At 52.4% G+C, this 16,956-nt stretch overlaps 2 protein-coding genes across 2 annotated transcripts; both read left to right on the forward strand.

The window, feature by feature from the left end:
* The first annotated feature begins 3,491 nt into the window (after positions 1-3,491).
* PPP2CB (protein phosphatase 2 catalytic subunit beta) lies at positions 3,492-12,101 on the forward strand. Its single transcript, XM_032110485.1, has 7 exons — positions 3,492-3,733; positions 8,168-8,377; positions 8,601-8,774; positions 9,001-9,090; positions 9,714-9,875; positions 10,702-10,820; positions 11,355-12,101. Exons 1-7 carry the CDS (start codon positions 3,632-3,634, stop codon positions 11,425-11,427), a joined length of 930 nt encoding a protein of 309 aa, XP_031966376.1. The 5' UTR covers positions 3,492-3,631; the 3' UTR covers positions 11,428-12,101.
* A 75-nt stretch (positions 12,102-12,176) lies between these two features.
* GSR (glutathione-disulfide reductase) lies at positions 12,177-16,851 on the forward strand. The gene is made up of 13 exons (XM_032110481.1): positions 12,177-12,320; positions 13,073-13,099; positions 13,356-13,444; positions 13,911-13,980; positions 14,145-14,292; positions 14,414-14,468; positions 14,545-14,644; positions 15,081-15,167; positions 15,360-15,521; positions 15,733-15,844; positions 15,927-16,058; positions 16,240-16,373; positions 16,546-16,851. Exons 1-13 carry the CDS (start codon positions 12,192-12,194, stop codon positions 16,693-16,695), a joined length of 1,395 nt encoding a protein of 464 aa, XP_031966372.1. The 5' UTR covers positions 12,177-12,191; the 3' UTR covers positions 16,696-16,851.
* The last annotated feature ends 105 nt before the right edge of the window (positions 16,852-16,956 follow it).

Below are 16,956 nucleotides of genomic sequence, written 5' to 3' on the forward strand. Positions count from 1 at the left end.
CTGTCTGCTCGGCTTCTTACCATCATATTTATCCCTGCTCGAAGGTGCCTGCACCACAGGTCTCCTTTGAGCACTTCCCAGGGAGGCGAGAAGGAGGTTTTTCCAGGAGGGGGAATCATTTCAGGCTCTAAATGTTTTTCCCTCCGTTATCTCCCATTCATCTCCCTGGGGCTTTTCAATTTGATGATGCCCTTTTCTCCCCCAGTCTTCCATCATCGGATCCTTCTATCCGGGTAAGTGCGTGGCAGAGGAATGGCCGTGTCTCAGCCTGCTTAATTTGAGAGATTGAATTGTTGCTAACACATTTTTTCAGGGTGAGGCATTTCTGACAGCAGTGTTTTGCATTTGGGAACGGAGGGATTTATGGCTGCGAGCGGCCGAGAGCTCTGGGCATCGGCGTCGGCATCCAACGCCGGCTCTTCCTGCACATTGCATTAGCAAGACGTTGGCATCAGTCACTGGAGACATCGCGGCGGAAGGCAGTGCCCTCAAAAGGCTGGAAAACTGATTTGCACATGCGTTTCCAGGGAAGTAATCAAATCAGCCAGGAGGTTCAATGAAAGGAATAAGCAAATATTCCAGATTCGCCTGCGTTTGCTAACAAAACCTGGTGCAAGGCTCGCAGGTTTTGAGGTTCATCCCCCTCCCCAAAACAGCTATTTGGGGATTAGAATTGTTGCAGGCTGCTGCAGGAGGGCATTTTATATTTCCTAAAAGATGCATGTGTGTCTGAGAGGAACATTTCAGGAGGATCCTTGTGAGGGTTTGGTCGCTCTCCTTTCTTTCGGAGTCCATCCCTGTGCATATGTTACGGCAACAGAGTCCATTTTCAGAGATTCATCCCCCTTCTCCTGGCAGCGTTCCCCCTCTCTTTGCCTCTTTCCTCCCCTCTTGACCTCTCTCTGGCTTTTTTTTCCCAGTTTATCAAGGTTTTGTAATGTTTCCTGCTGCTCCTCACAGTATGAGCAGTGCTGCCTATGGCAATAGGTGCCACAACCAGGAAGGAGGGAAGTGAATCCTGTGGGGAGACACTGGGAAAAAGAATCCAGGCTTCACGGAGGGTGCTGCCAGGTATGTCTGCCTCCCATCTGCTTCAAAAATGCTGTGTCAGCACCCCAAAATGTGTTTTAGGGATCAGTGTCCTCGTGGCCCTGAGCAGTCCGGTGCTCCCTTGCACCCTCACGGGGGGTCAGGTGCCCTTGGAGCAGCTCCCGCTGGGTTTGTGCACCCTCAGCTGCTGGCAGAAGGAAGAACTTCACTGATTTATTTTATTTATTCACTGTGGGGGTGGTTTTTTCCCCTCTCTAAAACACAGGTGCACCGTTAGGAGTCCAGCATTCTTTGGGAAGCAGTGGATAATACCTTCCATAGGCAGTGGTGGCTGTGAGTAATTTTTCTCTGCTTTTTCTCTTGTGTTTTGTATCACACCCTAAAAAGCCAAGTTTCAGTTGAAAAATCACAAAAATAAGAAAGCAAGATATCCCGGGGGGGGGGGGGGTGGTTAATGTTACACAGCCAACATTAATGTATTTTTTAATAAAGTGGCCTTTTATGCCACTTCAGCAGCATTGCCTTTTTAGAAGGTCCTAGCACAGAAATGATGAGATTTTAGAGAACGTGGTGGAAAATCCTGCCTTCATTAATTCCCTCTCAGTGAGGCTTGTCAGTTTTCCGTGCCAGGGAGCCTGATGAATGTCCCCCACTGCTGCCGGGAGATTCCGCAGGCTCTGTCGCTGCCACTCCTTTGCAGGAAAATCCAGAGCTCATCCCAAGAGCTCCCTCTTTCAAATAAACCACGTCGTGTTGCTCTGAGGCTGGGCCTGGCTCAGGCTACACAGCTGTAGGTGCGAGCTTTTGCTGGTCCTCAGCGAGGACCTGCCATCGGATCGATACCTCAGAAACCTCTTTATTTCTGACAAGGAGCCAAGAGAAATATCTCAGCTCGAGCTTTCCATTGAAGGTTTTCCTATTAAACATTTTAATGGTGGCAAGGAGTCAGTAAATAGAAACTTACCACCAAAGCGTGCGTGTCCACATGTCCGTACTTTGTTTCCTTGAATTAGATTACGAAGAAACCTCAAGAAATTGAAAGATGAATAAAAGCTGCTCAGCATTTATTCCTGAGGCTCGGGATGCCCTTTTTTGGGTCATTTTTGACAAGCCAGGGATGATTTTTATGGGGGATGCTGCTCTCCCTTACGCTTCTGAAGGCATGGAGTGCATGCTGTCCTTGGGAAGCTCCGGGGTGGGAAGATTTATGGTCCACTGCCATGAGGCAGGGTTTGCCTTTTCCCATGGCTGTTCTTTGCTGCAGTGTCACAAACATGGGCAACATGGTTAAAAATAATCTTCTGGAAAACAAATCAGCAAATAAAATGGCCAGAGGAGTGGGAACAGTTCCTGGCAGCTATCTTTCTTGGGAACAGGAATGCTGAGCGATTGTCATCTACAACAGTAGCTACAAAGTTACATTTTATATAAATTGCTCTCTTTTACTTTGCTAGCTGTATTTTTAGTTGGAAAATTCACTTTAGGGATGTGATGTTTTGAATCCTTTAGTTTTTTCCCTCACTTCAGGGTGAAGTCCACAAGTCCATCTGCTTTACCCAGCGGAGATTAAGGGAACTGTGACCGGTGTCAGTGTTCCTGGTGGAACAGCCTGAGTAGCTCCTCAGCAAACCTCAGCCTTCTCATCTGACCTGAAAAAACATACCACATGGACTTGATCTATCTTATCCTGCTAAAAATCCTAGGAAAGTTTTCCCTCAGTCGTCTCCTAAAATCCCAGTCCTTGCTGCCTGGGCTGGGCACTCAGAACTGGAATGTACGCAGCACTTCAGACTGTAGCAGTGTCATAGCCTCAGTTATTGCATCATTATCAGATATTATTACTCCATTTTGGTGCAGAGGAGACAGTAGAACAAGTCCGAAATTGCGGGAGATAAATAACGAGCAGTGGGTAGAAATTTGGGCAGGTCTGCCACAATTTAGCTGAGAGCGAGATGAATAGAGTGCCAGATTGCAATGAAGTGTATTAATTTTTACTGCTTATATTCACTAACCGTGTGTCGTATTAGGTACATCATGGTATATGTGCTCCAGTTCTGAGTATTGCTCCACAATATTTCACAGGAATATGGTGAAAGGAATTAAAAACGCACATTTACTGAAAGGCGGACAGGGATTGCTTCATTCCCGGGCCCTGCTGCCAACGCTTGGGACTCGACACCCCGAGCGGCTGCAAAAGCCTGTGACTTTATCCTTTTTCCTTACCGAGAAAAGAGCATTTTATTTATTTTTCCTTGGAGAAAAGAGCGCAGGCTGTGTCAGGCGCCCTTGGGCTGCGGAGCCGCCACGGCCTCAGGGCGGCCCGAGGGGAGCGGGGGCGGGGCCGCCGGGGCGCGAGCCCGGGGGGGGCGTGGCTCTGAGGCAGACGCGGCGCGCCGGAAGCGCCGGCGCGCGCCGCACGCGGTGGTGGGCGTGGCCGGAAGTGCGCAGCAGCCGCGGCAGGCGGGGGGCGCCGCCATTACGCGGAGCGGAGCAGAGCCGAGCGGGCCGCGCGTCCCCGGCCGCCGCCGCCGGCACCCACAGGCGGGCCCGGGCCTCGGGGGGCCCGCCCGGCCCCCCCGCCATGGAGGAGAAGGGCTTTGCCAAGGAGCTGGACCAGTGGATCGAGCAGCTGAACGAGTGCCGGCAGCTGAGCGAGAGCCAGGTCCGCAGCCTCTGCGAGAAGGTGAGTGCGGGGCCCGGACGTTGGGAGGGCGGGGTGGTGCCCGTGGCATATCCGGCATTGCGAGACGGGGTTGTGGCCGGTGGGATATCGGGCATTGGGAGGCGGAGTGGTGCCTGTGGAATACCGGGCGTTGGGAGAGCGGGCTGGTGCCTGTGGGATATGGGGTTTTGGGAGACGGGGATGCGACTGGTGGGATATCAGGCACTGGGAGAGCGGGTGGTGCGTGTGGGATATTTGGCGTTGGGAGGGCGGGTGGTGCCTGTGGGCTTTGGGAGAGCAGGATGGTGCCTGTGGGATATCCGGCACGGGATGACTGAGGTGGTTCTTAGGAGATTGGGCATTGGGTGACCAGGATGCTGCCTCTGGGCTATCCAGCACGGGGAGACCGGGGTGCTGCCTGTGGGGTGTCTCACGTCCTGGTATCCTAGACAACAGGGAGGAGCCACACGCTGGAAAATCAATTCCAAGTCAGTGAGGAAACCCTCTTGAACTTTCTAGGTGGGATCTCGGGAAGCAGAGGGGGCAGAAGTGAGACCCAAACAGAGGCTCGCAGCCTGCTGAGGGGGGACCAAAATAGAAGGAGGACTGGTCACATAAAGGACACTGTCTGCTATTCCGGACTGTGGTTCGGACAGTCTTTGGCAAATGCCTGCTTGGATTTGTTTAGTGGAAGCTGGCAAGAGCCTTTTTTTCCCATCAGGAGAAAGATCCTTAGACTTGTGCTGGGTGTTGTCTGAGCAGTCCCATAGGTCTGTGTGAACCCTCTCTTAACACTGCAGTCTGTGACCAAGTGCAGATTTTCCTTGGCAGATGTTTCCAGCAGTGATCCTGACATCTACCTAACCTCCCCACAGTTTCTGTTTTCTTCCCCCCTTTTCCATTTTTTTAATCCCATGCTGGGGCTGTGCATTTGTTTTGTGCCTCTTTCTCCAGAGCTCCATCAGTTGTGAGGGAGCTGTGGCTGTTTGAGAAGCTGGAGTTGTGGCTGCTGTGTTTTGGGAAGCTGGAGGACGATGCCAGCAGACTGTGGCTGAACACGCAGGAAATAGGGAGAAGCTGGATAGGAAAGCTCAGCTGGAGGTGGGGAGGGTGTTTGTCCTGCAGGTGACAGGTAGGTGTGTCATCTGTCACAGCACCTCGTTCTTCCAGGCTGCTGGAAACTGTTGGAAACGACTGGGGCATGAAGGAAACACTGTGCCATGCTCTGACTTGGCTTGTTTAAGTTTTGGGGAGTGGTTGTGTCACCCAGGAGAGGAGCTTACAAAAACCTCAGGGTGTGCAGCCCTGCCACAAAGCTGGTTTAGTTGGTTTCCTTGAAATAATATTTGGAGAAATCCTTTCCTCCAAAACACTTTCCTAGCACCCCTGTTTTTGGGGCTGATTTCAAAGAGGCCAAGCACAGTAGTACTTCTTGCCTCAGGTTTCAGTTTGTGGAAGAACTCAGTACTAAAACAAAAAATCACAAGGAAGTGGGGGGGAAAAACCCCCCAACAGAATCCCAGAGTTGCCTGTGTGGGTCATTCTTGGTTTTAAGTACTGGCATAGTGGACAGCGATGAGGGAGGGGTTGGACATGATGGAACTGTGCCAAGTGATTTGGCACTCTTTAAAGCTGTTGAAATGTGCACCTGTAAGAGTGGCAGTCTGTCTTCACCTGCCCAGTGACAGCATCGCTTGAGCAGCCCCGTGTGCTTCACGTGGATGATGGAGGTGCCACCTCTCAGCTTGAGAATGTTGTTCCTGTTCTGCTGGTCTTTAAAATGAAAATTAGCTCAAATCCTGCAGAAATTCAGAGGAAGATAGAAGGATACATTCTGATCACTGCTGGGACTTTCACGTTTGGGGTGCAGGTGAGGGAGCTGAGAGCCATTCTGCTTAATCCAGGCAAAAGGGGTTTTCACAAAGATAGTGAAATGGGATATGAAAGAAGGCAAGGCAAAGGCTGTCTCGTGAATTAAATAAGCAGCCTTCCATAACCATCCCTCTCCTTGTAGCTTCTCTTTCCTCTCCTTGTTCTTTGAAGGTGTAAGAAGGGGCATGGTCCGGTTGTGTGAAATTAACAGCGTTGTGTTGCGTCGTGGCTGGGAGTGTTTCATCTCTCTGTTGGTGATGCTCATCCTAGGGGGTGCTGGCCCAGGTACCTCTGGGAGCGCCTTGGCAGAGGCTCCGGGATGTCACTGCTGCCTTGTTCCTGAAGGGTGGGACAGCTCCATCCCTGCCTTCCCTCTGGCTTCCGTCTCCCTTGGTTGGTTCTCGTTCTGGACAAGCTCCAGAATATCCTCAGCCCACTTGCTGGCACAATAGTTTGGTCTGTGGCAGTTGGTGGGATGGAGGTGCAGGTGAATTTTGATCACAAACTCCATGCCTGGCTTCAGAGTCCTAGAGAAAGAGCCTCTGTGGGTCAGACCGAGCTGAGGGAAAGAATATTCCAGAAGGAGTGGAGTCTCCCTGCTGTCCAAGGCTCTTCAAAAGCACACAATGTTGAGGTGAAGGGCAAGCTCACAGCCAACAAATAGGCTGCTCTTCAAAGTCTCTTTGAGCACAGACATGGCAACCGTTGGTTTGGTTTATTTAATACGAGGGAGGTTTATTTAATAAAAACATCTAAAAGCTGCTGCTTTTTATCCTGACCTGGATATGGTTTTCATCCAGCACAAGTGGGATGGATGCATAGGAAGCTGATACCATTAGTCACTGTTTTCTGCAACAAAGGTAGCTAAAATTTGACTTTAAGGCATAGTTATTTATTAACCTCCTGGATTAAGTAAGTGATGATGATGCCAGGCAGCCTGCTTGCATCAGAGGTTTTTATTTTTGCTTTGTAATAATGCTTTTTATTTTAAGTCATTTGATTTCAACGTTCACACTGCAGGCAGATGCACTGGTTAGTCACTGCTTTTCTGGGGTGTTTCTGTTGATGCTGAAGATTTTTAAGGTCTTGTTCTGCATTAGAAAATCATTGTGTGAGGGCAAACTGGGACTCCTGAGCCTGAGCTAAACCAGCTCTGCAGAGTTAAAATGACAGACTGGATCTGTCCACGTGCACGGATGAGTGTCCGCAGGGCGAGCTAAAATGGGCTGCAGGGGAACAGCTGGTTGGCAGCGTAAGGAGCTGCTCCTCGTCACCTGCCAGCTCCTCCTTCCTCATCAGGGGAAACTTCTGGATTCTCCTAGCACCAGCATTTCAGTTCGTGGGCTGGGCCCCCTTCCTAGGATAGATTTAAAGTGAACATATTTGCCCTGTTCCTGTGGAAAAGGAGCCCTGCTGAGCTCCAGCTTGGAACAAACCCCTGCCTGTTGCTTTGTGCAACAGTCAGAACACACGGAGCAGCTGTTTAGTGGATTTATATTTGTCTCTCCCAGAGGGTGGAAGCTCTCAGAAGGCGCTATAAATGCTTTTAGAGATGTGTGAGCAGAATTCGAGTGCTACTACTGCACTCAAATACAACACGTTCAGCAGTTCCCAGTCATGTTAGAAATGTAAGGCAGACCCCATGTCACCAAGTCCATGGGCAGGATGTGACTTTAAGGATCAGGGTCTCATCCCTTGGGTTAGGTTCTGTGCAAAGAACGTGCTGGATGCAGTCCAGACTGCTTGGGGTTTAGTTCTTTCTTCCAAATACATGTTTTTCTAAAAGAGGCAAGGCAGCAAACATTGGAGTGGGAATGCAGGCATCCTCAGGAAGCCCACAGAGGGTATCCTTGGGAAGCAGCTCCCTCCTGGCAGCACAGGATGAGCCTCAGCTAAGGGATATGGCAAGGAATACCCAGATCATCACCTGCTGGTGACTGCTCAGTGCTGGTGATCTTCCAGCCCTTTTGTTTGGATCAGATGGAGCCGTCCTGTGGGTGTTCCCTGTGCCTCAGATGTGCCTGGAGCGCCGATCAGCATCAGTCAGTGAGCTGGAGGCAGCACAACAAACCTGGTATTTGATAAGGATAGTAAGGTGGTGCAGATAGGCTACATTGCATGGCTGTAATTAACAGAGGAGCTGCTGGGTGTGGAAGAAGAGATGACTAAATCCAGGGATGCCGTCCGTCCATCTGTGGTCGTTTCGTTGCCAGCTGGGTATAGCCAGGGAAGCTGGTTGTGGCTCCATGTGTTCCAGTTGCCTCTGTTTTTGCTTTCCAGTTGCATGTGAGTTGCCTGTAGAGGTTGCTAAACTGTTGTGCTTGGAAGAGGATTGGAATTGCAGGAGGCAACATGTGCCCTGGGCAAGGGAATCTGGTCTCGCTGTAGTAAACCTGCTCATCTCCGTGCCCTGGGATTTGGGTAACACCCCTTGTCTGTGCTCACTCACCAAACTGTTTTTCCAGTGGTCAGCTTGAGCAGCAGGGATGAAACTGGGTTTCCAGCGGGGATGCAGTGGAATAACATCACCTGCTTCTGGAGGAGCTTCCTACCTGTTTGTCCTAAATGTGTTTTTCTTGCCAGGCTAAAGAAATCCTTACAAAGGAATCAAATGTGCAAGAGGTACGCTGCCCCGTCACCGTCTGCGGAGATGTCCACGGGCAGTTCCACGACCTTATGGAACTCTTCAGGATCGGTGGGAAGTCTCCAGACACAAACTACCTGTTCATGGGAGACTACGTGGACAGAGGCTATTACTCAGTGGAGACAGTGACTCTCCTGGTGGCGTTGAAGGTACGGCTTGAGAGATTTGGGGCAAAACTCAGGAGCTGGAAACAATTTTCTCCAGCACAATTTGCTCCTCCCATGACGCTGCCGTTGGCTTGAGTGTAACGGGTGTAAATTGATCCTTGTCAGTGGACACGTGCTGGGAGCAGAGTGCTTGTCTGCTGTTTGTGGTATTCCATTACTGTTTCTTTCCATCCCTGTGCTAAGGAAGCGTTTTCTCCGTCCCCAGGTGCGGTACCCGGAGCGCATCACGATACTGAGGGGCAACCACGAGAGCAGGCAAATCACACAAGTCTACGGCTTCTACGACGAGTGCCTGCGCAAGTACGGCAACGCCAACGTCTGGAAGTACTTCACAGACCTGTTTGATTACCTTCCACTCACAGCTCTAGTAGATGGCCAGGTAAGCCTGGGATAAGGAAAACCCTCCCTTCCATAGATTTCTGCAGGTTGTGTTGTCTCACATCCACATGAACAGTCTCAGACAAGCTCCCTTAACTTGTGATCCGGGGGCGAGATGGCTGGAGTTGTAAGTGAGTGTTAACAGAGTTAAACGCAGCTGGGGTAGAGATCATTCTTCCCTTAACAATATGCACTTAATGGATTGCTCTTTTTTTTTTCTGGAACAGATATTCTGCCTCCATGGTGGCCTCTCTCCATCCATAGATACACTGGATCATATCAGGGCTCTGGACCGCCTGCAGGAAGTTCCACACGAGGTAATAGGAAAGGAAATGCTTCAGAAACGTACAGAAAATGCAGATATATCTTCACATTGCAATCCCTTTAAACACACGATTACTCTTGGATTATGGCCTTTCCAAGAGTTAGAGCAGATGAACATTTGGGCAAAACACACACAAGTCAGCGTGCTTTGATTACAGCAGCCTAAAAAAGGAGAGCTGTGGGGGTTTCTCAGCTGTTTCCCCCAGAATCACGGGGTTTTTTGTGCTTTCAGTCTGACTCCCAAGAGCAGGATTTGGCAGAGGAAGGTGTCCGCTATCTTCAGCCTCATCACAGATGTGGTTGTGAACTGACAGCCACCGTGTGAAGCCACACTGTGTCCCCATCCTTCCTCCCCATCTAGTCCATCCTTTTCAACAGGCGTTTCACCTTGTTATCGCTTCCTGGGGCCTGAAATCTGGACTGAAAAACCATGCTTGGAGCTCCTGGAGCAGCTGGACTTAGTGTTGGGAGTGGCTGGGGCTCGCATATGTATGTTCAGTAAACTCCTCACGTGCCTTGTGCCGAGAAGGACGTGCTGGCAGTCTTGTTAGTGTAAATAAACCATGTTTAAGCATCTTGCCAGTGATCTGACAAAGAACTCCGAATCTTTCCCAAGGGTCCGATGTGTGATCTGTTGTGGTCGGATCCGGATGACCGTGGCGGCTGGGGCATTTCTCCACGTGGTGCTGGCTACACCTTCGGACAGGATATTTCCGAAACCTTCAACCACGCCAATGGTCTCACACTGGTCTCCCGTGCTCACCAGCTGGTCATGGAGGTAGGGCAAGCACTCTGCTAGCCAGGGCTAACAAAACAGGGGCCTGTGGAGGTCTCCACTGGGACACCTTCCACTCACGGGTTGGTTAATGTCTAAATCTTAAGCAGGTCAGTACCGAAGAGAGGCTCTAGTTATGTGAAAATGATAAACAACATAAAATCACATGCTTTGACCTGCAGCCTAAATAAGGGCATCTTCTGCCCTTTCCAAGCAAATTTCCCCCTCCAAGTGAATTGCCAAAGGGACCATATCACACGCCGTTTGTGGCAGGAATAATCTCCTTCCACGCTGGCTGCTCTTGCTTTGACTGCTGCTGCATCCGACAGCTTGTCCCGTAGTACTCGGCAGTCAGATGTGACAGGGATTATGCCATTTTTGGCTGTCCACAGGCTATTCTTGGATGTCTTGCTGGAAAAATGCCAGGTGGGTCAATGGAGCAGATGCATTTTTAGAATCTAGTGCAGGTAGATCCCTTAAGCAGAAGCGTGTGTCAGAAGTCACTGGCATCCAGCAGGCAAATTGTCACTTGTGGTGGATGAAAGCTGAAGGCACCCCTAAAAGTCCCAAGGGTTTTTTGTGGTACAATCCATAATTTACAAGTGAGGAGCGAGTGATCTCCTGTAGCCTACTTGAAGCTGGTTTTCCAGGTACCTGCTGCTGCTTTTTGCGGTAAAGCACATATTTTGAAACAAAACTGAGTAGGTTGGAAATACTTCAAGAAATCTTCAGTTTCACAAGTGCCTCGGAGAGTTTCAGGCCTGAAGAGGAACTTTGGATGGGCTGAGGTTTAACAGAGACCTTTTCTTTTTCGCTCTCTTCCTGGCAGGGTTATAACTGGTGCCACGACCGGAATGTGGTTACCATCTTCAGTGCCCCCAATTACTGCTACCGCTGTGGGAACCAGGCTGCTATCATGGAACTAGATGACACTTTAAAATATTCCTTGTGAGTATCCTGGCTTGGGCTGGGCTCTCTTTCTAACCACTCTGTGAGGAATGGCTGGTCATTCCCAAAGGGGTTCTCCCATGAAAAGCCAGCTCACACCACTCTGGAATTAATGTGTACTGTGCCTTAAAATAAGCAATGAGTTAAGCTCCTCAAAGCTCCTCTTCCTGGCTGTCTGGAGAGTTGGAGCCTTTGCACTTCAATCCCTTTATTGCCCAAGCTTGATGGAGACAGTAAAAACAGATGGATTTATGTATTTGTTTTAATCTTTGGTAGCAGTGAGCTTTGTAAATAGGGGTGAGGGGGTCTCAATTGTGCATTGAGCTGCTCCCACAAGAAAGCAGTGACAGGCTGCTGGGTCACTCTGATGAGTTTCAACTCCCGTGAATTCTTGTTTTGGGACTTGGAATGTTTTATGTGGAAGCAGCTGGGGTGAGTAGAGCGATAGCAGCCGGAGAGCAAGCCTGGTATTTATCGTGGGACTGCAAAATGACTTGTGGAGGAGGGTAAGTGATCCCTTTTTCTTTCCTGCAGCCTCCAGTTTGACCCAGCACCTCGTCGTGGAGAGCCTCATGTTACCCGTCGTACCCCAGACTACTTCCTATAAACCTCTCCCAACCTTTGTAGAAGGAAGTACACCTGGCATTTTAAAAAAGCAACAATATTTACACGTTTCTGTAAGAAATCAGGGTTCGTCTCAAATCCCCATCATGGACCAAAATGTGCCATACAGAGGACGAAGAGCATTTAGCACAACTTGAGACTGAATTCCTTACGACACTCTCTCTCTCTCCCATGCCCATCAGCCCGAAAGTCAGTTTGCCTGCTGTATTTGTAGTCATTGTTTTCCTTCTGGACTGTTCAGAGAGGAAAAGGTAACTCTTTAACAACACTTCATCTCCTTTGATGCTTCTTTGTACATTTTTAGTTCTAGTGTTTAACTGGCATGAATTAGAGTTTGTTTTCCAGGGAAGTGCACACTAACTTCATCCCCCACCACTCTTTATTTTATTGGAAAGACCGCTCAACTTAACTGGAGAAAGGAAGCAATTCCTGCTTGGGAGTATGTTGTCATAACCCAGATAAAAGCGTTCCCTTTTTAGCTCTATTCCCGTTCTGTGCTGATCCTGCCCCCTTTTTTTTTGTTTGTTTTGGGGTATTTTGTTTATTTTGTTTTCTCTTTTGTTATTCCCCCCCTTCCCCTCTGTATATTTGTCCTGGAAGTGCTTGCAATCCTCCTCGCTGTACCTGAACCAATAAACTCGCCGTTGTCAGCCCCAACACGTGGTGTCGTGCAGGGCCGGGAGGGGCCCGGCGCGGCCCGGGGGAGGTTCCGGGGCGGGGCGCCGGGGCCAGGCCGAGCCGGGAGCGATGGCGGCGGCCGCGTACGAGCTGCTGGTGCTGGGCGGCGGCTCCGGGGGGCTGGCGGGGGCCCGGCGGGCGGCCGAGCTCGGCGCCCGCGTCGCGCTGGTGGAGCCGTGCCGCCTCGGTGGCACCTGCGTGAGTCACTTGCGGGTGGACCCGCACCCGGGGCGGAGAGGGACGGGGCAGGGGACGAGGGAGGCTGGCCCCGGTGTCCCCACGCTGGCCCCGGTGACGCGGGCATGGTGGCGGAGCCCCCGGGGAGGGTCGCGGTGCGGGAATCCGGAGAGAAGGAATCGCCCTCCCGCTGTCCGAGCGTTGTGCAAGGACGTGCTGAAGCAGGACGGATCCCAATCCCCCATCTCCACCAGCTTCTTCCCAGCCGTTTTCAGGCAGGTGACAGGATGCCGACGGATCCTGGATCCGTGTGGGAGAACTGCAAGGCGGTAAAGTAGAACTCAAGAGCATGGTGAGCTGCTAACAAGCCAAGAAACAAACTGGTTCCTCAAACAAGCCGGGGACAGGCTCTAGTTCTGTGTCCTAAGTGCATTCTGCTGGAAAAATTGCCATACTCGTAGAAGTGCAGGCAAGGGATGGCAAACACCATTCTCCTAGTAAATAATTTTTAGATTATCAGTGGAGAAAACCCTGTGTTTGAAGGCTCCACCTTCCATATCCTCTTTCAAGGAAGTGAAGAAAAGTAGGCAAACCGCAAGATCTTGAGCCTCCCAAGGCGGTTACACCCTCTTTTGCCAGGAATTCGTAATCTTGCCTTTGTTTTCCTGAGCAGAGCGCTTAGATGCAGTACCAGCCTGATGTGGGATGCTCTCTGGAGCACTGCCTTTGGAAAACTGGGCCTTGACACTGAGACTTGTTCTTATTTCCCCCAGGTCAATGTTGGGTGTGTGCCAAAGAAGGTAAGGGTGTTCTGCCACCGGCTCCGGTGGCTTGGGTTTGGTCTGGTGTGCGTGCCTTCCAAGTTCCAGGGAGGTGCTGGCACAGGGTGTGGGGAGAGGAAACAGGGCCTCTGAGGGTATTGAGCCATCAGGATGCCATGGGCTCTCCTGTGTCCCGTGGGTGCTCCGGGCAGAGGTGAGGAATCAGGAAGCCTGGAGTGGGTTTTCCCAGAATCAAAGCAGTCTTCCCGAGCCAACCTGCAGTTTGCACGGGCAGGTGATGTGGAACACGGCTGTCCATGCGGAGTTTGTCCACGATCACGCTGACTACGGCTTCGAAACACCCGGTGTCAAGTTCAACTGGAGGTAAGAATGGAAGGGTTCAGTTGGAAACCAGCATCTCCCAGTGAGTGTCCCATGGGCAGCAGCCCATTGTCCACTTCAGAGGAGTCCCTGCCCACTTCCAGGCTCCCGTGGGTTGTGCAGAGCTGATTACGTGGCCAGGATTCTTACTGTGTGTTAGAGAAGTGGGATGGCAAACTGGCTGTGGGAAGAGACTCTGGAAAAGACAAATGCGGGGAAGGCGGGCACAAAAAGCTCGCTTTGGTGGGGAAAGGGTGATAGGGAGCCAGATTTTTTGTGGCGTGGCTGCCGCATGCCAGAGGGGTTGAGTTCACAGAATCATTAAGGTTGGAAAAGACCTCTGAGATCATGGAGCCCAACCTTTGACCAACCACCACCTTGTGAGCTAGACCATGGCACTGAGTGCCAGATTCTTCCTGAGCTCTGAGGTTTATCTGCTGGCAGTGACGGTATTCCCTGCTCTGTTCAGGACCATCAAGGACAAGCGTGACGCGTACGTGCGGCGCCTCAATGACATCTATGAGAACAATGTCAAGAAGGTGAGCATGGGATGTGTTTATCCTGCAATCCGAGGGGCAAAAGTGGTGGATTTTTGGCCAGTTTTCCAGCTTTTATGGGCGTCCTCCAGCTGTGGAAGCCCTAGCTCCATTAGGTGTCTCCCGCACCTCATCCTGCTGTTAATCCCATAACTGTTACCCCTAAGGCTCACATTGACATCATCCGGGGCTATGGCAAGTTCACTGCTGATCCTGAGCCAACCATCGAAGTGGAGGGGAAAAAGTACACGGCTCCTCACATCCTTATAGCCACGGGCGGGCGCCCGGCTGTCCCTTCTGACAGCGAAATTCCCGGTGAGCCTGATGAAATTCCCCAGCTCCCAGCCTGGAGAGAGGCTTATCCAGCCGAAGCAAAGCAGGCTGTGGGAGGGGAAGTGGGACAGGTGAAGGGTGCAAAAGAGTCTCTGCTTTGCAGGTGCCAGCCTCGGGATGACCAGTGACGGCTTCTTCGACCTGGAGGAGCTGCCCAGGTAAGGTGGGATTCATCGTCCCAACAGCCGGTGCCAGCTCCAGGTGCCCGTGCACGGCATGGTCGCTTCTCCACAGGCGCAGCGTCATTGTCGGGGCCGGCTACATCGCGGTGGAAATTGCAGGGATCCTCTCCACGCTGGGCTCCAAGTCCTCCCTGCTGATCCGCCAGGACAAGGTAGTGCCACTGCCTGTCCCCACCTGCGCTTCCCGCCCGGCTGTCAAATCCCAGCCCACCGGGGTTTTCTGGTTGTCACTTCCTGGTAAAGGAGGGTCTGAGTTGGCAGGGGTAGAGTGACGCAGCAGATGGTGGCACGGGAGCCATGGAGAGGCTGGGGGGGACATGTTTTAGCAGCACCCACCCATGTGCCCGGCATTTCTGCAGCCATGCGTGTCACCGCATCTGCTCCCTTGAGCTTTATTTCAAGTCAAGACTTGAAAAGAGGAAGAAAGGAAAAGAGAATAATGGAGAAACAAACAGAGAAGTTTGTTAACCAGAAGCACCCCAAACCTCCTGTGTCCCAGGAGCAGGGAAATGCAGGTAGAGGGGCTACCAGTCGGTGCCTTCGCCTGCGGACCCTCATCTGACAGGGTTGGGGGGAATCTTTGCCCAGGTCCTGCGAACCTTTGACTCCCTGATCAGCTCAAACTGCACCCAGGAGCTGGAGAACACCGGGGTTGATGTCTGGAAGCACACACAGGTAGGAATGCACAGAGCAGCCCTGTGGCTTGCCCCATTCCTCCTGCAGAGGCAGGTGTTGATTGCTATTTTGGGTGCTGCTTGCTGGGCCACAGTTTTGCAAAATCCCTCGTTCTGCAGCATGGCTAAAGTTGCTTGTTGCAAGACAAAAGCCATCTGCACCTTCTCCTGCTGCTCCTGCTGTTCCCCTTAGGTCAAGAGAGTCACTAAGTCCCCACGTGGGCTGCTGGATGTGATGGTGACCTCGGCAGTGCCGGGCCACAAGCCGACAGAGGGGGTGATCCGGGATGTGGACTGCCTGCTGTGGGCCGTGGGGCGGGAGCCCAACTCCGAGGGGCTGTGCCTGGATCGAGTGGTGAGATGGTAGCACGTCCCTTCTGTGCTGGTGGGAGGATCTCCTGGTGTCCCACGGATTTCCGGGGTTCCCTTGGGTCTCCAGAGCCTGTCACAGGATGGTATTCCCACAACTTGGCCCCCAGCTGGGAACACTGTGGCCACCAGCACAGGTGCCCCATGGGCTGTCCCATCCCTTCTGGAGCACTTGCGGCTGCTGTTTCCCATGGCAGGGTGTGCAGGTGGACCCCAAGGGCCATGTGGTTGTGGATGAGTACCAGAACACCACCAGGAGAGGGATCTATGCCGTTGGGGATGTCTGCGGGAGAGCCCTCCTCACCCCAGGTACTGCGGCCGTGCCCCTTCCCTGCAGAGCCCCTCAGTGCCACACCGTGCCGTGGCTCAGGCTCCCTGTCCCTCCCCACAGTGGCCATCGCAGCTGGCAGGAAGCTGGCCCACAGGCTCTTTGAGGGCAAGCAGGACTCCCGGCTGGACTACGAGAACATCCCCACCGTCGTCTTCAGCCACCCGCCCATCGGCACCGTGGGGCTCACCGAAGGTGGGGACAGATGGGGCGCGGAGGGGATGAAGGGGCTCGGGACACTGGCTCAGAGCTGCTGCTTTGATGCTCGAGATGTTTCCATCTCCAGCAAGCGAGCCTTGACTAAGGGGCTTTGACTCCTCTTTGTAAATGCCCCGTGTGCACCCCTCTGACCCCCTTACTGTGGCGTCTGCTGCAGAGGAGGCCGTGGCCGCACACGGGAGGGACAACATTAAGATCTACAGCACGTCCTTCACTCCCTTGTACCACGCTGTCACCCAGAGGAAAGTGAAGTGTGTCATGAAGCTGGTGTGTGCTGGCAAGGAGGAGAAGGTGAGTGCAGGGCGTCACGGGCACAGCTGGGGGGTGGTGGGGACCATGTCTGGCTGTTCCGTTGTCCCCGTGTGGTTGGCTCTAGGGAGGGCTGGGATCCAGCTCCCCCAGCACCACACCCAAGAGCTCAGCCTGGATTTTGGGTCTCACCTGGCTTCTCTCTTCTCCAAAGGTGGTGGGATTGCACATGCAAGGGCTGGGCTGTGACGAAATATTGCAGGGCTTTGCTGTGGCCATCAAGATGGGGGCCACCAAGGCCGACCTGGACAACACTGTCGCCATTCACCCCACTTCTGCTGAGGAGCTGGTGACACTGCGCTGAGGCTGTGGGCACGGACACCCCGGGGATGGCAGCTGCAGCTGGGAAGAATGTTTGACGTGTTTTTAAAAGTGCCTTACTGCCAGCTGGGTGCCTAGAGGGTGTGTCTGTACCGTGTGCTTGCTCTGGAGTGGGAAGTAAACACGCTGATGCTGGCCAGTCTCTGCCTTTGGCTCTCTGGTGCCTGTCTCCCGCCGTGCCCAACCGCGGATGGTGCTGGCACGGTCTGTGGATGTGGTTTTGGGGAAGGCTGGCAGTGGCCAG

Source organism: Corvus moneduloides, chromosome 5, assembly GCF_009650955.1.
Source record: "Corvus moneduloides isolate bCorMon1 chromosome 5, bCorMon1.pri, whole genome shotgun sequence".
NCBI classification, from domain to species: domain Eukaryota; kingdom Metazoa; phylum Chordata; class Aves; order Passeriformes; family Corvidae; genus Corvus; species Corvus moneduloides.

Bases quoted from the DNA above. Each gene is read 5' to 3' on its own strand.
- GSR (XM_032110481.1), top strand. From the start codon at position 12,192: ATGGCGGCGGCCGCGTACGAGCTGCTGGTGCTGGGCGGCGGCTCCGGG. The intron at 14,293-14,413 runs GTGAGCCTGATG...TCTGCTTTGCAG, and splicing joins TTCTGACAGCGAAATTCCCG to GTGCCAGCCTCGGGATGACC. The intron at 15,522-15,732 runs GTGAGATGGTAG...TTCCCATGGCAG, and splicing joins GGCTGTGCCTGGATCGAGTG to GGTGTGCAGGTGGACCCCAA.
- PPP2CB (XM_032110485.1), top strand. From the start codon at position 3,632: ATGGAGGAGAAGGGCTTTGCCAAGGAGCTGGACCAGTGGATCGAGCAG. The intron at 8,775-9,000 runs GTAAGCCTGGGA...TTTCTGGAACAG, and splicing joins CAGCTCTAGTAGATGGCCAG to ATATTCTGCCTCCATGGTGG. The intron at 9,091-9,713 runs GTAATAGGAAAG...ATCTTTCCCAAG, and splicing joins TGCAGGAAGTTCCACACGAG to GGTCCGATGTGTGATCTGTT.